Below are 26,432 nucleotides of genomic sequence, written 5' to 3' on the forward strand. Positions count from 1 at the left end.
AATGAGCTATTTGTTTACCTTAAGGGTTGCCACTTAATTAGAAGCTCCTAGTGAAGAAAAAGCTGGCTTAAGTTTCAGAAGTTTGTATCTCACAAGCAGGAGACAAAGTCAACAATTTCATAAGAAAACATTGATGATAATAACAGTGTCAAGCCCTTACAAAACACTCACTTAGCCTTTGAAAGAGGAGTGCAAAGGATAATTCCCAAATGAGTTTGTTGTTGTTGCTGCTGTTTTCTAACACATATACTCAATAGCTGGCATTTAGCCCCTTCGAGGGGTTGCTTCAGAGAATGGCATTCATAGAAAGGCAAGTAAGCAAACATTCAAGAAAACATTTGTAGCATTTATGACAAATGGCAGTATCAATATCCTATAAATGGAGATAATGCCATTTCAAAAGCTTAGTTTGAAAAATCATTCTTAATACTTTATAAGTTAGAATAGTCAAACAAATGGAGGGTGATATTATCATTGTTATTATAAGAGGAAATTCAGTGGCAGTGCAGTTCTTTTTTTTTCTGAGCTCTATAAACATTTTTACCATGAAAAGAGATATTACATTGAACAAGGGAAAACTCAAACTTAGTAGTGATGACTTTGAGAGCCATGATTTGGTCCTACATAAATATCCCTAAATGAATATTGAGTAATTTTCCCAACTTGGATGGTTTCCTTCCAGGCATAATCAGACAAGTACTCCGTTTGGAAGTGAGGCAGTCTTTGGAGATAAACTTTTGTGGATCAGACTGAACGGTTAGATGTAAGGATGCTAATATTTGACAAAACCAAAACTCTCTTCCATGTACTCTTGCCATGTCAAATATGCTCTTCTCTTCTACCACCAAAAGGAAATGACAAAAATAAACTCTTTCTTTCCTCAGCACAAGGAAACTTCTGCAGAATGCTTTTAAGAATCAATGATTAAGTGCGTGCTAGGTCCCTACCATAATCAAGGAGAGTGATGGCCAAGTTTAAGGGCTGGTTGCTAGCCCCTTCTCCAGGACTTATAGGGAAGAAACCAGGCCAGCTAAATCTGTCTGTAGGACATTTATCAGCTCTCTTACGAAGATTTAGATGGAAGTTTTTAACATGATGGGAGCTAAGAAACATTGCCTTGCTTGGTTTAAAAACAAGCTTGTTTTAAGACCCAAGCTGTCTTCTCTGAGAGTGCAAGTCCTACTCAGTCCACAATAGAGATAGCTCTTTCCCCTATAGAGGCAAATGGGTTTTGATAGCAGAAAAAATTACCTACCAGACCAACTTTAATACCTTAAACTGGCATGTAAGTTCGTCTGAGTCCTATCCACCTCTATTTACATTTTTTATCTCAATCAAATAGTCCCCAGAACACTCCCTACATTACTTGAATTCTGGACTTCAGTCAAAGTTTCTTCTTTCCCTGGCTTGCCTCTCACCTCTCCTGTAACTCCTGGTATCCTTCTCTCAAAGGTCAGCCCTCATGTTACCTGCTGCAGGAGGTGACATGAGGGCTGACCTTTGAGAAAAGGATGCCAGGCTCCTTACATACCAGGCTTCAGTATTCCAGCAATACACACAGCTGGCATCCTTTAGCAGACATTGCTTTCACTTCTAGTCATGCATGTACTGCCTAAACACCTTATCTTGAGTACAATCTTCTGGAGAGCAGGGACTATGTCATAAGCCTAGGTGTGCTTGTTATAGTATACAGAAAATTAGGCCGGGCACGGTGGCTCACGCCTGTAATCCCAGCACTTTGGGAGGCCGAGGTGGGCGGATCACGAGGTCAGGAGATTGAGACCATCCTGGCTAACACGGTGAAACCCCGTCTCTACTAAAAATACAAAAAAAATTAGCCGGGCGCGGTAGCGGGTGCCTGTAGTCCCAGCTACTCGGGAGGCTGAGGCAGGAGAATGGCGTGAACCTGGGAGGCAGAGCTTGCAGTGAGCCAAGATAGCACCACTACAGTCCGGCCTGGGCAACACAGCAAGACTCCATCTCAAAAAAAAAAAGAAAATTAGCAGCTGGAACAGAAGAGCATCCATGACAGAAATCTAACTTGGTGCTGCCAGGTATACATGTCTAGCCTTGAGAAAGGTATTTAACATGTTTGCTTTTTGATGCCATTATAAGTGGGTAATAAAAAGGTACCTACATACATAGGTTGGGCAAGCATTAAATGAGATAATTCATGTAAATGGTTTAGAACAGTGCCTGGAAAGTAATAATCCCTTAATAAATACTATCATTAATATCAAGCAATTCTAGTCCTTGTATACTACCAAAAAACTATATAAATCAGTAGTAAAAGGATAAGAAGCAATTACATTGGGAACTTTTACAAGCTCATCCTTGAGGTGGGAGAGCGCTCCTCTTACAAATGGCTCCATGCATCTTTTCAACATTTATATGCACAATCTCTCCATATCATAATGGTAGAACTATTTCACTATAAGCTAGGTTGAGCTTTAAGAAACTGGTAATATTTGATCATTTTTGATCTAAAAATGGCGATTTCATAAGGTTTCACTTAAAATGGTCAAATTGAGAGAATCCTTCTTAAGTCCTTGCCAAAAGGACTGAAGCTTGGATTTGGCATTAGGGAATTCTAAGCCTTTCATGATTACAGTCTGATGCTTTCCAGTAAAATTCTTACTCTAAACTTGTTTATCCCCCAATATCTAAGACTTGGTAGTTAGGCTAGGGTCTACCTTCCTGCCCATGTGAATTCGACCAACTGTACTTTAGATAGGATATTCTCCACCCACAAATATTCACTCTTCCAAATATTCACTTTGCTGAATCTGAAGCCTGAAATTCTTTCCCTTCAGGGCAGAAATACACATGAGACTCATCCATTCCCTGCCAAAAACACAAAACAACAACAGCAACAAGTTGTCATCATCGTTGTCGTCGTCGTCGTCATCATCATCATCATCATCATCTATTCTCACTCAACTCTGTCCTTGTGGAAGGTCTTGCATATACACCGTCAGCTCCATTTCATAATCTTACTCTTTGAAAGGAATAATCTATACTGTCTCTATTTCATTTCATTGTTTATCATCCATTCAGTCGCTCATTCATTTATAAATCTATTGTAGTCTCACTTTCATCCCCACCTGTTTCAATTCTACTCTGACAAAAATCATGAAAAATCTCCTTTATTGCTTAATCCTAGGTTGTTTTTTATTCCATAACTGACTTGATCTGATTGTAGAATTTGATGCTATTAATCACCCCTTCAGCATTCATGAAAATATTTCCCCTTAGTTTCTATATTTTGGCCATTTCTCTTTAGTCTGTCCCATAATTTCTTCCTGCTCTCTGAATATTGGTTTTCAGCAGAGTCCATAGGAGTCCCTGGTTTCTCCTTGTACCCACTCTCTTGAGGCATTGAGCCCACTACCATAGCTTTAACTACCACCTAGTGTTTAATGTCTTCAAAGCTGAAGTGTCAGCCTAGACCATTCCTGAACTTCAGATGAATATATTTGACAACTCATGGCCATTTCTGCTGAAATATTCATAGAAACCACTAACTCAACTTCTCTAGAACTGAACTCAGTATCTGTCACATGTACCTAACCTTCCTCTTCCAATTACCATCTCTCCTATTTTGGATTACTGATCTTGGCTACTTGAACTGCAGGTCCTTCCTGCTGTCTTCTGCCTTATCTGACCACTCATTACCACCCACCCCATTCATTACACCTCCCCATCTGAATTATTTGGCCTACTATTGCTGCTTATGAGTTAGATGATGTAAAGGCTATTAAATGCATGGATGGATACATAAATGGATGAGGAAATGTACAAATGGGTACAAAACCATGCAGAATAACTCATCACAATCCTCTCCACTAAAAAGCTGCTCATTAGCTCATTAATAGGGTAGGGCGCTCTCCTTACCACAAATGCCTGACTGGCAGAGGTGTGTGTTTCATGGCCACGAGGGCGCCACCCCAGTCTAGGAACCAGACATTGTACTCTTCATCAAAGATCTGGAACAACAACAACAACAACAACAATCATAGCAACACCTTACATTTGCATAGTGCTTAACAGTTTACAGTCTTTCATATATATTGTTTCATCTAGGTTCTGAGCCTTCCAATAGCACTACCAGATAGTTTTGCAAGTATTATCTCCATTTGATTGATGAGGAAATGGGCTCACAGAAAACAAATAACTCTCCCTAGGCCACTCAAGTTGCATTTCCAGGGCTCTTTCCACTACTAGTACTGTGAACCAGCATGCTACATGAAGGTGAAGCAACAAGGTGCATGCTCAACTAGGTAACCCAATGGAAGTATGACTTTGAAGAAACTTCCCTATTTTTCTAGCTAAGTTACTACTCAGCCTTCTCTTCTTCCTGATCTATTCAGATGTTTGCTAATTTGTCAATGGTCTGTGTTTTATAGTGTTGTTTATACATTATCTAGGAACTTAAAAGACAATTTCCTACCCACTATGGTAAAACTAATAACTGATATAGCTACCATCTCCCTGCAAGTTGGATGAAGACCCAAGTTGGGTGTATATGAATCCCTACTCTAAGTGGTCATTGAAACACAGTACTTCCAGGGACCTAACATTATTCATTCTTTATTTCATCTATTTGTCTGTTACTTACCCATCCATTCACTCATTCATTCTCGTATTCAGTGTTACATCCAACCGTCCATCCCTCCATCTACCCATAGGCATTTTCTAAGCACTGACTTCAATACAAGGTTCCAAGTTAAGAGAATTTCAGACCTAAGCCCACATATATCAATGCTTATACCAGATATGACTTTTATATCTCCAACCTTAAACAGGAAAACTATTTCTCCAGCAGAGAACTAATCTCAACTGTAGATCTTCTAGGGGAAAGTATGCTTGGAGAATTCCTACAGCACTTAACCACTGATGGTGGTTCATGCAGCCTAGATGGAGAAGTTGGGATGGTGAGTTAAGTGAAGAGGGCTAGAAGAGGATGAGGAGATGATACAGTCAGATTTAAAGGGTGAATGTGTAAGAGGAATGGGGCCTCCTATATATATGCCCCAGGGAACCTTAGAGAGCACAGTAGTTTCTCAGTCCTAAACCTCTTTTTTTACATATTTATCTTCAAAGAAAAGAAAAATGTCCCTATTAATGATGAGCCCCAATGCACAAAGGACCTAAGGGTGATTCACTTATATTCCAGATATAAACATAGACTGAGTCTGCAATGCTAGGCTTTTCTCTCCAGAGCTTAAAGGGTGGCTCTGTGATAAGCCACATAACGGAGATGCTGGGTTGAACCCTAAGAATGAGGAACACAGGAAGAGGCACTGGGGAGGAGGGAGAAGTTATCCTTATCCTTTCCTCTTGATTTTACCATCTGGCCACTGCTCATTTTTGCCCTATTTAGTACTGGAGTGAAAAAGTAGATTCCTCAGCTGTTTATGAAAGAAGGAAAGAAAAAGCAGTGACAACATTGGTCAGGTGAGCTACTTCTTGAGGTAGAGAGACCTCCCGAAATGGTTTGTCTATGAGGAGATTTTGTACCAGATGAGTTTCTATTCCAGCTTCCACCCTCCTTTGGCTCTCATAATAGGTTATTTTACATTTTGAAGGGTATGATCTTATTTATGTATCTGTTCCCCAGCCACCTGATTATGGTCTTGTGGGTAGGAACCTTAACTTATTATTGACTGTGTGCCATGCAGTACTTGACAGAGATGCTTTTGTCTCATAGGTACTTGTTAATTTTTACAATGCTGGTAGTGCTGACACTGGTGGCAATGGGGATGATGGTGATGGTGGTGACGACAATCTTCACTAATGGATCCAAACAGGAACTTGTCTAACAAGAGTTCATATGGTGACTCTACCTTTACCATCAAGATATTCATTGTCTTTCTCTTGTCTTCTCCACGGAGAAACTGTCTCACTTTTAAGACTTAGTAAAATGCCACCCCTCCTTGTGATGTCTTTCCTGGTTTCTCCAGCAGGATCAATTCGTCTCTTTTCTTTGTATGCTAACAATGCCACTAAAATATTATTATCACCCTGAACTATAGTTAGCTAGCTACGAACCCATTTCTTCTAGTTAATTTTGAGCTTTTTAAGGAAAGGGACTCCAAAGTATTCAATTACCTCCTGGAGCCTGATACCTAGTTGACATTGTATAAGTCTATTTGTCCAATATAGTAGCCATAAGAGAGTATTTAAATTTAAATTAATTAAAATAAATAAAATTAAAAATTAAGTTCCTCTGACACAGTAGTCATATTTCAAGTGGTCCATAGCTGCACGGACAAGCACAGATACAGAACTTTTCCATCATCGCTGAACATTCTATTGGACAGCATTGCTGCAAGTGTTTGTAAAACTGAATTAACATTTCATGCAGTCATATATCTGTTTCATACTTACTCATATATAAGCATATAAGCTGTTCCATACTTACTCAAGACAGTCTACACAATACTTAAACAACCACTGACTTCCATGGCTTTGTCAGTTTTAATTCTAATCCTTGCATTTTGTAGATACAGAAACACATCCCCAAAGGTGAAGAGACCAGCTTGCCAAGAACTCTTGGCACACTAATGATAAAAACAGTTTTATCAGTTGTATCCCCAGCAACCAGCACAGTACTTAGCATCTGGACCTGTTACATACATATGGCTGAAGGAAAGAATAAGTGAACTGGGAAAATTCCAGTTCCTCCTATTCCCTGCCCAATGCCCTTCTCATTTTACCCCATTATCCCTCTAACCTGCCAGCCAATTGACCAAACTGAACAGCTGCTTCAAATGTTTTGAGACTACAAAGTCATAATGAGGCTGAGAATCTATAGGATGGAGAGAGAGATTGGTAGCACTTACTCTAAATGCCTCCTCCCTTTTTCTCAATTCACCCAGTTACCTGTCTCCATGTGTTGCCCCCATCGGAGGAGATGAACACACCAATATCAGTATATGAGAGCTCCGGGCCAATGTTGCCTGAAACATAAGCAGATCATTTGAGATTGTTAGGAGTTTACCAATTAAGTGTGCTTAGGGCTGAGGGATGGGAGAGCAGAGAGTAAAGGTTTTCTAAGTGATATTTATAGCTAATTTGTGCAGTTTCTTTTCTGGTGTCATATCAAAAGCCCAGCAGGACGAAAAACCCAATATGGGAAAAAATCTAAATAGTATGACAGAAATGCATCATTCAATGACATGAGTCAAAGACTGAATATCGATTAGTTCAGGTCTCTTGAATTATTCACTCTGTATACCAATAATCTCTAACATTGCTCCTGACAGGTGTCCCCTGAAGGAAGCAAAGAGTGGAAGAGTAGACACATATGGAGAAACTGGGCATAGGAGCCTGAGAAAAAAACTGGTGTGTGTGTGTGTGTGTGTGTGTATGTGCATAACTGTGTGTCTGTGTGTGTGTTTGAAACTTGTCAGCATGTCCTTTGAGTGCCAGGCAGTTGAGTGACCCAATGGTACAGACTACGTAACCTAAATTATACAGTGCCCAGAAGAAGATGACCACACTCAGCATACCATGGCTATCAAGCATGGCAGGAAAAGAAGTCACCTGGCTTATGCCTAGACCAACCATACTTGCTGCTTCCATCCCTTCACACTCTACTCTCTGCCCTTCTTTTTCTTCCCCTGGCACTCCATCACCTTGTGGCTACGCTTATTAAAAAGAAAGTGGTCAAGCTTTTCTAGTCCATCTATATTGATTTAGTTTTCCCAATGGGCAGCCCTCTTCTCAGAGCCTAAAAAAAGGCCCCCAACCTAATAGTGCTCAATAAATAATTGTGGAATGAATGAATGGGAAAACAAATGATTGTATCATGTTCCAATGTTGATGTGCACTTGAGGAAGTTCTGACAACCAGGAAGGAATCCTAAACATGTAAGAGTTTATCTTACTGGATGATATTTTTTCTTTAAAAATAGCAGGAAGTCTCTCTCTCTCTCTCCCCTCTCTCTCTCTCTCTCTTTCTTTCTTTCTTCTTTTTTTCCCACTGTGGCCCAGGCTGGAATCTAGTCGGCTCGCTACAGACTCCCTGCCTCCGGCTCCCGTGATTCTCCTGCCCCCTGCGGGCCGCCTGGGATTGCCGGCGCGCGCCACCACCGCTGCCTGCTTTTTCTCCTTTGGCTGGAGGCGCGGTTTCGCCGTGTAGGCCAGGCTGGTCTCCAGCTCCTGACCCCGAGTGCTCTGTCCGCCTCGGCCTCCCGAGGTGCTGCGACTGCAGACGGAGTCTCGCTCAGCTCACTCGGTGCTCGGTGTTGCCCGGGCTGGAGTGCGGTGGCGTGGTCTTGGCTCGCTGCAGCCTCCGCCTCCCAGCCGCCTGCCTTGGCCTCCCAGGGTGCTGGGATTGCAGTCCCTGACCAGCCGCCGCCCCGTCTGGGAAGTGAGGAGCGCCTCTGCCCGGCCACCCATCGTCTGGGAAGTGAGGAGCGCCTCTGCCCGGCCACCCATCGTCTGGGAAGTGAGGAGCGCCTCTGCCCGGCCACCCATCGTCTGGGAAGTGAGGAGCGCCTCTGCCCTGCCGCCCCGTCTGGGAAGAAGTGAGGAGCGTCTCTGCCTGGCCGCCCCGTCTGGGAAGTGAGGAGCGCCTCTGCCCGTCTGCCCTGTCTGGGAAGAAGTGAGGAGCGCCTCTGCCCGGCCACCCCGTCTGGGATGTGGGGAGCGCCTCTGCCCGACCGCCCCGTCTGGGAGGTCTACCACGAGGCCAGAAGCAATGTGGGGGCTGGACGTGGTGGCTCACGCCTGTAGTCCCAGCACTCTGGGAGGCCAAGGCGGGTTGATCACTTCAGGCTAGGAGTTCGGGACCAGCCTGGCCAACATGGCAAAACATATGAAAAATACAACAGATAAACCAACCAACCAACCCAGTGACAACAAAACAGGTCTACCCTGGAGTCATACTCTAATTTTTTCTATTTTCCTCCCTTTCTGATCCTTTATCCTACTTTCTTTTTCTTCCTCTTCCTTCTCCTTCTTCTTTGTCAAATAGAGGATTGAGTTATTATCATTGATCCATATAAAGCCCCTCTCTCATTTATTTTCTTTAATTCCCACTCCCCATTTCTATTCCCCGTCTTCCCATGTGCAACCTTCCTAATATGTTTGATATGCATCTTTTTGTTTGTATGTATTTTTAGAAAATGTTTATTGTTTTGTGTGCAAAAAAATTAATAATAAAACTAAATTTATGAGAAAAAAATAAAAAAATAAAAAAATAAAAATAGCAGGAAGAGAACGTTAGCTCCCACACATCTGTAGCCTAAATAGGAGCACAACAAAAATGCAATAATGAAAATGTTAATTGAGCTCCTGACATTTAGTGCTTCAAGATGAGAAATTAAAGCCAGGCTACAGCTTGTCAAGCTCCCATCAGCATCAGGGAGCACACAAATAGCCAACTTGTTTTGAGACTCAAGTTTCCAAAAATAACCCCTGGGCTCAGGGCTCAGGGCTCAGGGTTCAGGCAGTAGGTGTGGGAAGAGTAGGGAGAGGCTTGGTGAGTAGATCCATGGAGTTCTGTCTGGAATTTGGAATTCAACTCCCCAGATACAGGTTTTAGAAGACACAGGTAAGGAAAGTAATGGGAAACGGGGAGGAGAATATCAACTCTAGTCGCTTAGTGGTTGTGCTAACCTGGAGCATTGTGTTAAGAAGGATTCTTTGGTTTCGACAGAATAGAATGTGGTGGTGATCAACAGATGTCTACCAACAGCGACAGAGAGAGAGGGAGGCAGGAGCACTGTTGCTCCAGAGCTGTGAATCTTCCATCCCTGGCATGGCTTCTAAGGATCTAGCTTAACACTCCTCACCTTCCTTAGAAGCTGGTTCTGTCAACATCTTTAGCCTCTTTCAAAGCTCGACTAGATGGATTTTGGGAGCCTTATGGTGGTAAGAACCCAAGGCTCACAGTGAACTCTATTTGTGGAAATATCTTCTGTCAATTGAAAAGACCCCTGAATGAAAATGCTACTGATCACAGAGACCAGAAAGTTGGTTCCCAGATGAAGGGACAGCAAAGATGTACCCAGGAGGAGTTGATCTTTGAACATGTACAGTCCTTAGGTGGCTCTGTGGGTGATTTCTGATAGGAAGAGCTGGAGTTATGGTGTCAGAGGAGGAGGAGTTGAAAAATAAGCCTTGCTGGCTGAAGTGGAATTGGAGCTCAGCTAGAGTGGCTGCCAACCATGTTAGAAGAAGGGGATGCAGCTGTTGACCACTTGAGTGGCAGGATGAGAGAGGAGGGGGAGTGAGATGGAGAAGAAGAAGAACTGGGATCTTTTCTCACCAACAGCTTGGCTGGTAAATGATGGAGAGCCCATTGCCTTTTTGGAAGTTTTAAACAACTTGCTTTTACCCTCATTTCCTCCCAGTGCTATCTTTCTCTGCTCCTTAAATATTTTTGAAAAAAAAAAATAAAAGGGAGAGAATTTTGAAGTCCTCTGAGGGCTAGCGACGCTTCTCTCACCACCACTCATGCCAGAGGGAGTTGCTGCCCAGACAGGGTGGCTACAGGCTCAGTGGGGAGGAAACTGACAGTATACAATGAACTTGCCCCTGCAGGGGCAGGGGTGGGAGGAGGGCCTCCACAGAAAGAACAACAGGAGGGTGTGAACATTCAGAGTTTATAGGAAGCCTGGCAGGGGGTCTGGTTAGCTGTGGAGCTGGCATGGAAAGGGGCTCAGAGATGGGTCTGGCTGAATGGCTACAGAACAGAGCACTAGAGGTGGAATCAGCGAGAGTGTGGGCTGGGACATGACGCCTGTTTCCACCTGCCCACAGTCTCTTCATCTCTAAATTGAGGAGTATAGTAATTGCCATTTCTACATCATCGTGCAGTTATGCAATCAAGTCAAGAAAAGCAAGCTTTGGATGCTGTAAGGCAATGCGAGGATGTGAGGTCTTTATTACTAGCTTGAAACCACAGCGTTAAGGATATTAGGAACCCTAGTGTTTCTGCTTGCAAAAGGCAATTGCCAAACTCCATACTGGAATTCCATCTGCCTTCGGAGATGTCCTCAGCCAGGAGTTAAGAGATGAATCCCAGGGTATGCTTTTATCCACGCAGCTTCCCTGAGACCACATCTCAGTGCCAAGTGGGAAAAGGGAGTCAGCAGTGGGAGTGGAGAGAGCCCAGGGTGGCTGACACCTGAAGGCAGGTGGAAGGCACGGATATGGGAAAGGACTCTGCAGGGGCAGGCTCCATGCAGGCCACTGAAGGCATAATTGGCTGACGTCATAGTTATCTTCCTGACAGCAAATGACCTCCCAAGGTGTCCAGGGCAAGCAGGGTAAGGAGAAGCTGGGTATGAAGAGGCACGTGCCAGTGACTTAGCCCTGGCTTTTCATCAGGATCTCATCAGCTGAGTTATATCCCTCCCAAAGATCCAGGGCATGGCAAAAAGCCTCAAGAATTACAAGGGGAGATAAAAAGAAATTAGCGATTCTGATACACATGGACAAAAAAATTCAAAAGTAAATCCTTAATGCCTGTGTGTTTGCTAATTTACAAAGTACTAATTTAGAAGCAATATGCTGGTCACAGGTAATAACAACTACCATTAATCCTACCTTATGATACTCTGTGCACTCTGCTGGGTCTTATAGACACACACTTCCATCTCTAATTTTTAAAACACCCCCCCAGTTTTACAGATGAGAAAAATGAAGCTCAGAGTTTAAAAACTAAGCCAAATGCACAAACCTAATAAGTGTCAGGGCTCAGCCTGGAAAGCAGGAGGACAAGGTTCCTGAGTTTCTCTGTGTGCATAGTGCATGCATACGATTTATGGATTTATTGAAGGAGATGAGCACATTATATTCTTCTGATGTAAGAAGAGTTTTAACTTCTATAACATTAATGATGATAAGTAACATGTACTGAGTATTCAATATGCCCCAGGCACTGTTCTAAGCATTTTACTTATTTATTTATTTATTTATTTATTTATTTATTTATTTATGTATTATTTATTGAGCAAGAGTCTCACTGTGTCACCCAGGCTGGAGTGCAGTGGCACCATCTTGGCTTACTGCAGCCTCTGCCTCCTGGGTTCAAGCAATACTACTGCCTCAGCCTCCCTAGTAGGTGGGACTACAGGCATGCACCACCACACCTGGCTAATTTTTGTATTTTTAGTAGAGACGGGGTTTCACCATGTTGGCCAGCCTGGTCTCAAACTCCTGACCTCAGGTGAGCCACCTGCCTTGGCCTCCCAACGTGCTGGAATTACAGGCATGAGCCACTGCACCTGGCCGTTGTTCTAAGCATTTTAAATTCATTGTTTCATTATATCCTGCAATTCTATTATTTTGGTACTATTATGCCCACTTTGCCAATGAAAACACCGAAGTTCAGAGTGGTCAAGCCACAAAGAACAATGCCTGGCTACACACTAAATATTCAGATAATATTAACTTTTATTATTCATCCCTACTTTTTGATGTAGCTTCCAGTTCAGCCCTGGGCCTCCTGCAGGTCTTGAGGAGAGGCATAGGGTCCAGCAGCCCTTGAGTTGGAAAAACCAGTCCACATGGATTGCAGAGTGTGAGGATCACTCCTCCAGCTAGGGGAACAGCAACAGAGCCTGCTTTCATCTCTCCTCAGCCTGGGCTCCCCGAAGCCAGTGGTATTAACCATAGTTGCTCCCAACCATCTGGGGTTGACAGGAGTTGACTGACATGCCAGAAGGCTATGCCAGCTGTCAATCTGATGAGAGTGGTTCGTCACTGGTGGTATCTAAAAGCTCACACAGTTGGAGGTTTGGAGAAGGAAGCCATGCCTAGAGAGTAGGAACTCCAGGGACGAGAGCTTTGGATTGATGAGAGAACACAGAATGTACCAGTGCCGAAAGTCACTGTGAATTTATCTGCTTTCATTAGAAAAATAAGCTGACCAACACCAGAGCTCTAACTTCTAAGATTAGCAGGCTGCCTTCCTTTATGCCATCAATGCATTCCTGAGAAGGTGTATGGAAATGCAGTGCATGCTAATCAGAGCACACTCCCTGGAGACTTTAGCTTTCATCTCAAAGTTGCTTTATCTTCATTTCTGATTGATGCTCAGTGGACAGTGATTCCAAGAATGCAAGCTTAAGTTTTTCTGCCCCTTGCCCTCAGGCTCTCAGCCAAGGGGTTAATCATGTGTAAACAAGCCTTTACATGCACCAGAGACCTCCTGATTAAAAACAGCTCTGGGATGGAACCCTTTGTAAAGAATCATCTGTGTAAAGAGAAAACTACCCCAACTTATATTTGGTGAGCTAGGAAGTTCATATATCATGTTTTCTTAAAGTGTGTATTCCCTACTACAAACAACCATTCTGAATGGTCAGTTTACTTTGAGAGAAACTCTGGCCTCTTGCTAAGCACAGGGGACTGCTCTGTGTCTAGGAGGAAGATGCATGAACCTAGGAATTACAAATGTCTGGAGCTCTTTGCATCTTAGGTTCTTAGATGGGTATCGGGGAACCCTGCATATTTTCTGGGGAGAGTGCTCACAGCTTTCATCCGATGCTCAAGTGAGTCCATGATCCAAAAATAGGTGACAAATTTATTCTAAACACTGTCAGTAAGGAAGACGCCCAAGGAATGTTTTTCTTACCTGTAGCCACCACAAGTCCTGGGGCTGTCTCCTTGCTAGAGATTCTTCCTGAGGAATATGGATTTTCAGAGAGCTGCAGGTGCAGATGTAAGGAACAGAAGGGCTAAAATGGAGAAGGAAATAGTTTCATTCTAGAAAATTCCAGACACCTGTACCCCTACCCCACTAGAGATGGGCTTCCCGATGTTCAGCTCCCAGAAATAGCAAGGCATTGGATGGTGAGTCACACAGTTTTGGGCAGGAGATACCCGCACCTGAGATAGCTGGTATGCTCACATTAGAAGCTCCACTGAGTACCTTCCATAAGCCCCCTCTTGCCTCTGCCCCCCAACCACAGTCTCGTGCCTTTCCCTCTCTTCCTCACCCAACCTATCCAAGGTCCAGTTCATGGCTGGCTTTATGAAGCCTCCTTGACCATTCCTTCTAACAGGATGACACTAACATTCTCGCATTTCTGATCTTGACCATCAATTCTGCTTCTTGCAGTTGTAAGGGCCCTCTGGGAGGGGTGAAGAGGGGAAGCTATGTGAACTAGGCCAGGCCCTCCACCTTCTTCAGCCAGATTGTCTCTGTCTCTGTTTTATGTATTTTGTTCTTATTTATAATTTTACTTAAAATATTTGAAGCCATCATCTAAAACCTATATAAGTCTTTGTTCTCTATTTATTCATTTATTTATTCATCTATCCCCATTTGAGTGTTCTTAAAAGAGATTGGGGATTTACAGAGACATATTCTGTACAATAAATACAAATAAGAAGATGAAGAAATAGAAAGAAAAAGAAAATCAGATTAAAATAAGATGAAGCCATGGGTAAGGTTTGAGGAAAAAAAAATTCATGCTGTGACCAATTCCTAGAGGTAAGCAGGCATTTATCTCTGACCCTCCTAGTACCCAAAGCAAAATTATATGGAATAAGGCTGAAAATTACAAAGCGAAAGGGCTCCATTTGCCGTATTTACCATTGTAGTCCCAATTTTTAACATAGGGTCTAGAATATGATAAGTGGTTAATAAATCTTTTTGAATAAGTGGCAAGAGGAAACTTTTTGCTCAGAAGAAACATAACCATTTCTGGGACCTTAGAATTGTTTCTTACAGCAGTCCTTATTCAGAGGGCACTGAGGATTGTGGATTTTATTGTTAATGAACCGTCTTGCCTCCTCACACAGAGCAGAAGCACCTGGAGCCAGAGATACCATCTCACACATCATGTCTTCCATGGTGCCTACCTCAGTATTCCATACAACAGGAATCCTAGAAATGCTGATAGATTAACTGTCCCATATGGACGTTCCAGCCTAAGTCCCCCTGGATTCTCAAAGCAACTTTTGCTTGCCTCAACATCTAGCAAGCATTTACCAAAACACAATGCATCATGTTAGTATCAGTTAATAGATGCATTACTACCACTGAGCTGTGCCTGGGACCCTTGAGCACAGGCTCCTTCTCTTATATATTTCTTTGCCTTACTATGAGATGGAGCACATAGTAGAACCTCAGTAAATGCCTGCATAATTCAACTGGGCCTTTCACCCAATTGGTGCTGCAGTCTGAGTCCACAGACCAATGCCCTGCAAGTTTTAGAAAATTACTGCTCTGCACCACCTGAGTTCCTAAGACCCTTTGATGAAACAAAGCCCTTGACACAGCTTCCCCAGCCTGCCCTGTGAACTTCCCATGAGGCTGAGTGACTGACCAGCAGGCAGTGCACTGGGCTTCCTCTCAGGTCCACATCCGGAGCTTGCAGCAGGCGCCAATCCCTGCCTTTGTTGTAAGTGATGTATGTCTTCACCTGGTCGTCCACCTTCTTGTTTGCCAGAAATATCCCTTTGATACCTGCTACCTAGGAAAAAAAGGTGAGAGATGGAGAACGATGCTGGGCCAACATGACTTTGGTCTTGGAGAAGCCCTTAGAGAAGCCCCAGAATTTCCCACGGCATGTTGGGGTTCCAAGCAAGAAAAGAAGGAACATGATAGGAGACAGTGAATGCCATGTGGTCTCTGAAAAATGTTAAAGAAGTTCATCTCTGAACCTTATGTCACCCCTGGATGTCCCTGTCTATGCTTACCCATCTGTTTTTTCCCACTTTGCTCGTCTCTGTACTTTGTTCCATAGGACTTTATCTTTAATTAACTATTAACATTCCCTCTAAGGTGGGAGTGGCTGACAAGAACTGAAGGAGTTACCCCTCCCAGCAAACATGCGTTTCTGCTCAGGAGAGGCCTGTAGATGGGTATATCATAACAATGGAAGTTGAGGCACTGTGATTAGTAGTAATGAAGATATCCTGGGGCAGATGATTCAGCATCTGCCTGGCATCTGTCTCTTTCCAGGCCACTAGCTCACTATGTGACTTTGGATAACTCCCATATCAGCTGTGGGACTCAGCCAATGGTCGCTTTGAAATTGGTGGAATAAGCCCTGTTCCTCTTCTTTTTCCCAGTTGGCTGGCAAAGGATCCGTGAGACTATGCAAAGCACTCACCAGTGTTCCCCTGTTTTGAGATTTGCATGCCTTTGATATTTTGCTGGGAAACGAGCATTACCACAAAACAAGCAGCTAGAGGATTAAAGGAGATTTATCACCCAGAAGGGTTCTAGGGTAAGTACAAATTCTACCCAAACTTTTATTCCTTATATTCTACATGCTGGGCAAGGAAAGCAGATATTTAGAATGACAACGTCCTGCATCAAAGAAAGATTCCCTTAACTCTTTTTCCATAGAAGTTATAGCATGTTTCAAAGGCAAATAGCAAATAGCACATTGCCAAAGGCAATTCAGTTAGTTTAAATATATATAAACAATACGTTCAATGGCAGGTTTTGTGGGTGATACTCAGATACCTTAAAGTTTTAATTGTATTTATCCCCCATTCTTCCAGTATCATGGTTAACTGAGGTTTACTCACTTTGGAGAGAATGCCAGTGGGAGAAAAGGGTAAGAGTTTCACAGAAGTGAGCTTATTTTTTTGTTTTCAAATGACATAATTTAATTGACGAAATAAAAAATCTTCTTTTCTTTTTTTAAGTAACCTGATTGGCCCTGAAAGAGAATGCCAGCCCAAATAAGAATAAACAAACAAACAAACAAATGGACAGAGAATCTCAGGAGGAGAATAGAATTATCTGGAAGGACGCCACCAGGGGAATTTGACAAAGGGCCAACAATGGAATTGATTAGATTCCTACCTGGAACAGTGGGTAGGTAAGCAGAGCAACTAAGGTAGGGGAGGGGCATGATGTCTGAGCCATGCCCTCCCTAGAGACCTCCTCCCTGCCCTAATGGCTTAAAGTCAGGGCCATTTCAGGAAGTACAGCATCTCAAATGCTCATCTAGGGGCTATGAGCCCCTCAGATCACCTCAGTCTTTAAAACTAACTGCAATGGTGCATCTCCCAAACCTGACTACTAATCATTCCTCACCTCACGGAGAATGGAATCTGAGATTCTCTAGAAACTTCTACCTGATGAGGCCTTTCAGTGTTCTGTTTAGCCACAGAGCTGGTGCCTTTTCTGCTAGACCACCAGCTAATGATTCCAGAAAACTCACTCCCCTAAACCAGTTACCCTCTCCCACATGTACCCAGGGCCTTGCTATCCACTTCTTGGATGAAAATATTTGGATCAGACTCAGACACCTTGGCCCCGGTTCAGTTTTTCCTGGGGAGCGGCTGTGGCCCTCTCTGATGCCCCCAGCTCAATGCATCACAGAAAGAATTCCAGCCACTCAGCAACCTCTTGTGATCTTCCGGGTGAGCAGGTTAACAAATTAAACAATCATTACCATTACCATTACCATGTTTTCCCACTGAGCACTTCACCACTTGGACAGGCATTTTCTGTGTGTCCCACATATTCTGAGAACAAAACCAGAGGAATGGGGACTAAAAAGATGTAGAAAGGACAGACTCCCAGGGAACCCACTTGCAGCTGTGAGGGTGTTTCTCCTGCAGTTGTACATAATGCCGCAGCAATCTCCTTCCCGTCTGAAAGAAACGGAACATTTCCCACTTGTGTTTGGATAGTTCAAAGCCCTTACATTATTACTGAATCGCTTTTTGGCTTCATGTCTTGTATAAATGGACTGCGAGTTTGGAGGGTACTTGGCTTTTGTGTGTCCTAAGCCAACAGCTTTCACACTTTTTGACTGCAACTCAAGTAAGAAACACATTTATGTTGCAACCCAGTAGACCCATACTCATATATGCATGTATGTGTACACACGTATGTACACATGTATTTCTAAGACAAAAGTATTATGAAAGACTACGCACCCTCACTAAATGCAATGTAAAGGAACTGGAGAATGAGACATGCATTTTTACTCGTCCTCATCCAAGGAGGTACATAGCATTGAATTAACTTTAAACATACTTCCTCCCACTGTTGTTTGAAATCAGATGTTTGGCTGCTGCTGATTATTTCAGCAGTCCAGGGAGAAGGGTACCAGCTTGTGATGGTGCCCACAGACGAGGACAATACAGGGTGTCTAGCCTGTGTGGCCCACTTTCCCTCTGGGAATCAATTTGAGTGCAAAGGGAAACTGACAGCAGGCCCCTTGGCGGAATGCTGAGTCCAGGTGGCACGGTCATCTGTTGGTCACCTCCCAGAGACCTCAGGACAAAGAAGCCAGGGCTCTGCTGAGAAATGCAATTACCATGTTCTGCCTTGGGCTGTCCCTAGAGTCCCACCTGTGGTGAGGGGCTGAGGAAGTTTGGTTCAGGGAAAAAAGTCCCTGTGGAGTCTCTAAGCAGCTGTCCTTCTGGCCCGATAAGGGTCTCTGAAGGTCATGATAAAGCAGAGGGAAGATGACAGGCTCTAGGGAGAGGAAAGGCAAGGAAACATCAATAAGATGGGCAAAGAGACCAGAATACTGAGGCTGGCTGGGAAGTTTTTTTTTTTTTTTTTTCAGATGGAGTCTCACTCAGTCACCTGGGCTAGAGTGCAGTGGCACCATCTCAGCTCATTGCAACCTCTGCCTCCTGGGTTCAGGCAATTCTCCTGCCTCAGTTTCCTGAGTAACCAGGATTACAGGTGACCGTCACTACGCCCAGTTATTTTTTTGTATTTTTAGTAGAGATGGGGTTTCACCATGTTGGCCAGGCTGGTCTCAAAATCCTGACCTCATGATTCGCCCGCCTCGGCCTCCCAAAGTGCTGGGATTACAGGCGTAAGGCACCGTGCCTGGCCTGGAAGTTTCATTTTATCCATCCAGGTATACTGGGTCCAGTTATTTAGTCACTGAAGAAAAGCAAATCACACCCGCGATGAGTTACCACTAAATCCCCATCAGAACAGCTACACACACACACACACACACATACACACTCTCTCTCTCTCTCTCTCTGTCAAACCAAGCAAGTGTTGCTGAAGATGTGAAGCAGCTGCTACTCTCATACCTTGCTGGTGGAAATGCAAAATCCCACAGCCACTTTTGGAATAATTTGGTGGCTTCTTATAAACATATACTTACACTCAACTCAGCAATCCTACTCCTAAGTATTTACCCATGAGAAATAAAAATTTATGGTCAAGAGAATGTTTATAGAAATTTTATTCATAATCACACAAAATTTTAAAAAATAACCTAAATGGTCTTCAGCTGGTGACTGAAAAACAACCTCTGTCATATCCACACAACAGAATGCTGCTCAGAAACAGAAGGAACTGATGTATTCAACAATGTGAGTGAATCTCAAATGCATTATTCTAAGGGAAAAAAAAGTCAGACTGAAAAGGTTACCTACTGTATAATTCCATTTACTCACCCTCTAGAAAAGGCAAAACTAAAGACAAAGAGAGGTCAGGTGTGTGTTTGTCAGTGACTTTGGGGTAGAGAAGGGTGGACTACAAACGGTCAATAAGGGAATATTTGGGAGTAATGGAACTGTTCTATGTCTTGATTGTGATTTGTGCACACATTTACACACCAGAATGCACAAATCAAAACTCACAGAACTGTATACTAAAAGGGTAAATTTTACTATACATAAATTATACCTCCATAAAAATGCAAAAAAAAAGAATAGTGAGAAAAGCCTAAGTGGTTTGTCAAGCAGACATGGATTTCTTGAAATGCAGCACCACTAGCTGTATGATCAGAGCCAAGCCACTAAATTCTCTGCATCTCTGTAATCTCATAGGCACAGTGAAGAATGTGATATTGTGAGAGATAAATAAGAAAAAATATATATAAGTTGTTTATGACTGTGCAATCCAAAACAGTAGCCACTGGCCACATATGGCTTGAAAAGTGGCTACGGGAATGAAGAAACTAATTTTTAATTTTATTTCATTTTAACCAATAGAAATTTGAATTGAAGAACTGATACCCAATTCAGTTACTGGCAAACTTTCAAGTTTGTTGAGAATAACTTGGGTATGTGGATCTTCTTTTTTTACTGTAAATTTATGAAATGTTAAATACCGATCAAGTATTTCTGGTGAAAATTTAGCATATAAATTGAGATTCATGGGACATGTAAAATACATCCAGGATGTTGCAGACTTATGAAAATTAGTATGGAAAAATATAAAATAACTAAATAATTGTTACATTGAACGTATACTGAAATGACATTTTAGATACTTTGTTTAAATAAAAATATTATTAGAATGAATTTTGTCTGTTTTTTACTTTTTAAAATGTGGGAAGCAGAAATGTGGAAGTGTGTATGTAGCTCACCTTATGTATTTATTTGACAGTGCTTGTCTAAGGTATTGCCAGGTATGCTGTGGTTATTACTGTAAGGAGTTATAGGTTAGATGCAAAATATCCAGGAGAGCATTGAAGAAAATGTATCACACCGGCAGCTCAGAGAATGTTGCCATAGTATAACTGCGTATGTTGGAAAGAATATTTGTTTCTTGATTTATTAGGGAGAGTAATTAAAGATAAATGTAGTTTATACCTGGGGATGTGAAGACACTGCAATAGAGCTCTATACGAAAAGAATGTTATGAGAATAATGGTAAGCACACACAATAGGCTACATTCACTGTCGATACCAGCCTTGTTTTGAAGGAGTCAGCTTGACACCTCAAAGAAGAGATCGACTATTATTTGGCCTTCATGTGTTATTTTCTCCCATAATTATGTAATTATAGCCATGACAATATTGTACTTTGAAGCAGGAATTTGAGAAAGAACAAGCAGGAGAATCTCTCTACAGCAGGAGACAAGTCCAACAGATTTGAAATGGAAATTATCTCAGCCTTGTTAGATTTTGGGGAGTTCAGTGGGGTTGATCTCCATTGGTCCAAGGATTTTTCAGTGCCAAGGCTTGCAAGACCAATTCCCAAATAAGCTCTTGCTTTCTTTGTCTCCTCTCCATTACCAAGAAGAGGCTTCAGAGGTCCATGCAGAAGATAGAGTGATATAACTGTGACTTAAGTGGTCAAGGTCAGCCCCAAGCCACCTGATATCTGAAAATTACCTAAAGACATCTCTGAACCTTTGAGTCAAGGAGAAACAGGGGTAATGTCCTATTCTAATATAAAGTTACAAATTAACCTGGCACAGGGGCCTACATCACACGTGCAAATATTTTCTGGGTATGTAAATATGAGGGGAAAAAAGATAAAGAAATACTAGCCCATAGCATAAATGCCTGAATCTTCAGTCAAGCTTTTTACCAGCATATTTACAATCTTCATCCCCACTGCTCCACAAGGCCACTCAACATTTCATAAAATAGAGTCCCTCCACATTCGACTCTGGTTCTCTTCTTATTTCCAACAATTTGTCTATAATTAAGCCAAACTCATCTCTAAGTCTCTCCAAATTCCTCAAGTTAGAATTATCCTTTAGTGACTCCACAACCTGGTGGAATCACACCTCTAATACAAGTTAGACTGTGATAATTACCCTAATAGAGTCACTTGTATCATTCCAGTAATTATGAATCTCATGCACCAGTCCTAATATCATCAAACAAAATACACTCCATAGAAGTGTGCTAATTTAGCTGAATTGAATGTGAAAACTTAACTGGTTTTCTCAGTTGCATTACTCAAGGGCACTTAGAGTCCAGAAAAGTTGTAGTCTCTTTGCTAACTGGCCATATGGTACATAACCACAGTTTCTGTGAGAATTTCCAGTAAAGAAGGTTAAATTCTAATGACCCCTAGAGACCAATTAAATTGAGCTTTATCTCCAAACCACAGAATATATCTCCAGGTGCAAAACAGCATTACCCTCTAAAAATCTTCTGTATGGTCACAGTCTAGATAATGTCAGGTTCCAATTTATTAACTTGGTATTACATGTTTTCTAGAATCTGAAATTCAGCTACTTATCCAGCCCCCATTCTTGTCCCTGATAAGCATCTATTCCACACAATTAGCCTGGCTAGCTTACTTTCTCACAAATCAGCACCATCCATTCAGTCCTTGGCTCATTCCATTCCTATGTTTGGAATGCCTCCCTCTTCTTCACTATTTCCTCCCCAGAGCAAAAGGACTGATAGAGTGGTAACGTTGAGAAAAAGAACTGCGCGTGTACAGCTCATGCCCATACCCCTGCCCCTCTTTTAAGGATCTGCCTGCAAAGATCACATCCTTTTTACATCAATGCTGTGCTGTCATAGTAACAGGCTTCTCTAAGACAGTCTTTGATTTATCATTTCTGCCTGGGACTGAATGGATGAATTCAATTCTGGGGTACAGCATTATCAATCCCAGTTCCTTATGCATAATTTTTAAAAGCAATAAAGCTGTGTTTGATATCCATTTGTCTTGCCCTTTGTTGCTGTCCTAATCGGTTCTAGCATTGGCCAGGTAAATAAGGAACTTTGTTTACTGACCCCCTCAAAACCCAACAAACTTGATTGCAAACTCTCTGAAGGTAAAAACTAAGTCATATCTCTCCTGCCTTCCTCATGGGCTTGAACACAAAGTAGGGGTGTGATCAATCCTGCTAAAATTGAATGGAAAACAAGATCAAGAAAGCTGTTTTTTTTTTTTTAAGTTGCCCTGTCTGTTACGTCTTCTCTATAGATGCAGTGACACCATGCATTTTTTTCTTCAATAAGACTGAAAACACAAGACCAACTTCAGTGGAAAGAAAAAAAATTGCATGTATCTGGGCACATTCTTCATTTTGATTCATGCCTCATTCCATATCACAGTGTCACACTGTTGTAAATGACCAAGGAGTTTCAGGCACCCCTTCTTAGAATAAGAGCACCATAGTGGCAAACTCACCCACTGTACCAAGAGGATCAGAGACACCAGAATTTCTTGACTGCAAGGTCATCTGCAGCAATGCCCACTCTCCGCTATTTGGGTCTGATCACAGGGACATGAATCATAGTCTTATCTCTATGGCTTTACTTGTACAAACAGGAACTTGGAATGGCCTCAGTCCTGGGAACATTAATCCAAACACTCCCACAAGATGCGACTTATTGTCCAATAACAAAGTTGTATTTCTGCCTCCTGGTATGATTAGAGGCGTAGAAATGTAAGCTTCCCAAAGGTATTTACTCCCCTTAGTCATCTCTACTAGTCTCCACACCTCTGTAAAACAATCTGGAACATTTCCCAAACTGGGACCTTGTTGTTTAAGGGAATTATTTCAATACTTGTCAGTTACTCTCTAAGAAATCAGGGTATTTCTATTGATTTTGTTTTCTACCCAATGACATTCACTCCTTGTTTTAAAAGGTACATTAATTTGCCCCATGCCTTTATGTTATCATCTCTCCGCCTAACAGAACAGGTGCAATCTTAAATATTTCTACCACTCTCAGTGTATTAGTCCATTCTCACACTGCTATAAAGATACTATGAGACTGGGTAATTTATGAAGAAAAGAGGTTTAATTGACTCAAAGTTCCGCATGGCTGGGAAAGTCTCAGGAAACTTACAATCACAGTGGAAGGCAAGTGGGAAGCAAGGTATGTCTCATATAGTGGCAGGAGAGAGACAGGAAGCGAGGAAGTTCCACACTTTAAAACCATCAGCTCTTTTGAGAACTCACTCACTGTCATGAGAACAGCATGTGAAAACCACCCCTATGATCCAATCACCTCCCACTAGGTCCCTCCTTCAACACGTGAGGACTACAATTCGAGATGGGATTTGGGTAAGGACACAGAACCAAACCTTATCACTCAGTAACTGAGTAGCCAACTTAGATACCAATTTAGGGCTGCTGGGACTTTGACAAGCACTGCTCAGAGGAGACCACTGTAAAGCAGAAACCCATGCATGTAGCCACTCCCACTCCTCAATAGGAAAACCCACAAGGGAACAGCTCACCCAGCTCTGAGGCCACCACCCAGAATAGACAACGTATGTCTTTCTGTGAATGATCTCAACCATCACAGTCTGTATGGGTGTGGCCACTGGTTACTGGTGAATATTGGATAATGAGACACACCTTCATTGCTCAACTCAATCCTTCATATCCAAGTGGTCAGTCAAGTTCCTTCATTGGGTCCAGGACTGTCAAAGGTCACATACTGTCACTATAAAAGGTACCACATCTTTTAGGTCACTGAAAGTAGTTTCTTTTTTTCTCTCTTTCTCTCTACAGTTACTACATGGAGTCACTTGGCTTCCTAACTAAATTATTCTTTAGTTATCACACTTTTTTAACAAGCTCAATATAAGTGACACACTTATGTCAAGGCCAGTTTTTTTACCTTGCATAGATGTTGGCATCTGGTGGAATCTTAGAAAAACTCTCATTCCCACCACTGATATTTGCTTTTTATTTTCCTATAAAATTTGTTCATAAAACAGGACTTTCCAAATAATTTAAGGCATACAAATAGCACTACTCCCTCCATTCAGGGTCCACAGAAGCAACACAGAGTTTAAAAGGCTACTTAAAAAATCACCTAGGCCAAGTACCTTAATTTCTGTCTAGTAATCAATTGTTTATACATACAAGAATACTAACTTTGTTGAGTCAGCCACTACACTAGATGCAGTGTATCCATCATCTCTCATCTCACAATAATCTCCTTGGTAAATATTTTATCTCTATTTTACTAGAATTGAGGCATATAGAAGTTAAGTCCCTTGCCAAAGTCATACAATTGCTAAGTGGTACAGTTGGAATCTGAACCCAGAACTCCAGTGCTTGTGTTTATACCCTTAAAACACATGAAAAAGAGAGATAGACCCAAGGGAAGGACAATTTTGGCTACATACCTCATACAATTCAATAATGATGTTCCCCATTAGACCTCTGCTGCTCTTGATGTTCTCCATGGCCAGAGTGAAGTAAATCCCACGCGTGTCTGAGATGTAGAGGTTGTACGTGTCATTCTGGTTCCATTCTTGGACCGCTGCAAATACTTGGTTCTCATCTGTACTGATAATGTGCATGTCCTGAAAGAAGATGGAAGGCTTGTAAGGCAGCAGATCTCCATATCTCTCTGCCCATTGGGATGCCAAGTAATTACTATGACTTATGAAATTGCTAAGAAAAATCTTGAGTTATAGGCAATGTTAAACAATTCCATGTTGAACCAAGGCTATAAATTATGACTTTCATGATTTCTGTTCCTTGATAAGTGACAGAAAAATGGGTGTTAGGGGCTTTGGTTGATATCATTTCCCATGGCTTTCAAGGGTTCATCTACTTTCTTTTTTTATTTTTATACCTAAAATTTAAGAGTTAGTGCCAACAGAGACAGACACCCTTGCTAAAGGAAGCTCACGCATGCAATGAAGAGAGAGCCTATCTTGTAATTAGATATTCATTTATGTTTTTAAATTCTGTAGTATGGTGGTTTGCACACTTTTCTTTAAAATCTTCAGTCATGAGGATTGCCAGAAATGTAGCATGGAGGTATAACCAATGAGTGGGGCTCTAGACCTGCAATCCTGTTTCAATCAGAGCAGAACCACTTGCATCTGTTGTATACAGTGGAATTCTGTGTAATATTTTAGGAGCAAAAGGTAAGGGAGGTTCTGCTGCCAATGAAATTATGCTGAAGATCACTGATATAGAGAAAAGGATACTCAACCTGGAATTTAATGTTGTGGGTCAAAATATAAGCACTGCTGTAAGTAAGCTGCATGATGCTGAATGTGTCAGTCTCTCTGAACTTCTATTTTCTCACCTAGTGAAGAGGTTGGACTACCAAGAAAAACATCTCTTTGGGGACTATTCTAAGCCATCTAAATGTATTTTTTCAATTAAAAATGAAAATAATTTTGTGACGGAGGTGGTATGACTATTTCCATTTTACTGAAGAGCAAACTCAGACACACAGAAGTTTACCAATCTGTTTCAGATTATATGGCTATCGAATGGCAGAACCAGGTTTTAAACCTCTGTGGTCTGACTCCAACCTAATGGATGGTTTCTAGTCACTGGATATATCACCTCTAGATTAGAGATTTCAAACTGATGATTCCTGAAGTAAATATGAATCACAAATGTTTAGCTTGGCCACATTCTGTACCGAAAACCAGAGTCTCTGGTCTTTCAGATGGAGTCAGGACCCCAAGTTAGGGTCTCAGCCTTCTATATCCATATGTTCTTATGGTCTGCCACTTACATACTTATGTTAACTTCCTGGTCCCTGACACCACTTTAGTTTTAATCTCGGACTGGATCATTTTTATTTTTTTAATTAAAAAAAATTTAAAGACAGGGTCTTGCTCTGTCTGGATCATTTCTAAATGATCCATAGTAGTTTACAATGCCAAGTAATTTATAGAAGCCCGTTTGCCTGTGTAAGTAGGCACTCTACAAAGATTATCACAAATTTAAGCCCTTACCTAGAGAACTTACACAGTCAGGAGGACATGGATAATCATTTGCCAAAAATGGAAGTAGTTAAAAACTGCATAAACATACTGGTGTATATGCC

General features: G+C 42.0%; 1 protein-coding gene across 1 annotated transcript in view; it reads right to left on the reverse strand.

The window, feature by feature from the left end:
- The window catches only part of SORCS3 (sortilin related VPS10 domain containing receptor 3), a 639,289-nt gene that overhangs the window by 99,091 nt on the left and 513,766 nt on the right, over window positions 1–26,432 (reverse strand). Inside the window, exons 9-13 of the mRNA XM_055249892.2 lie at window positions 24,760–24,939; window positions 15,293–15,439; window positions 13,594–13,696; window positions 6,886–6,962; window positions 3,895–3,986 (exon numbers count right to left, since the gene is read on the reverse strand). Of these exons, the coding sequence (XP_055105867.2) occupies window positions 3,895–3,986; window positions 6,886–6,962; window positions 13,594–13,696; window positions 15,293–15,439; window positions 24,760–24,939 (599 nt within the window). The remainder of the gene's footprint in view (window positions 1–3,894; window positions 3,987–6,885; window positions 6,963–13,593; window positions 13,697–15,292; window positions 15,440–24,759; window positions 24,940–26,432) is intronic.

Source organism: Symphalangus syndactylus, chromosome 2, assembly GCF_028878055.3.
Source record: "Symphalangus syndactylus isolate Jambi chromosome 2, NHGRI_mSymSyn1-v2.1_pri, whole genome shotgun sequence".
NCBI classification, from domain to species: Eukaryota; Metazoa; Chordata; class Mammalia; order Primates; family Hylobatidae; genus Symphalangus; species Symphalangus syndactylus.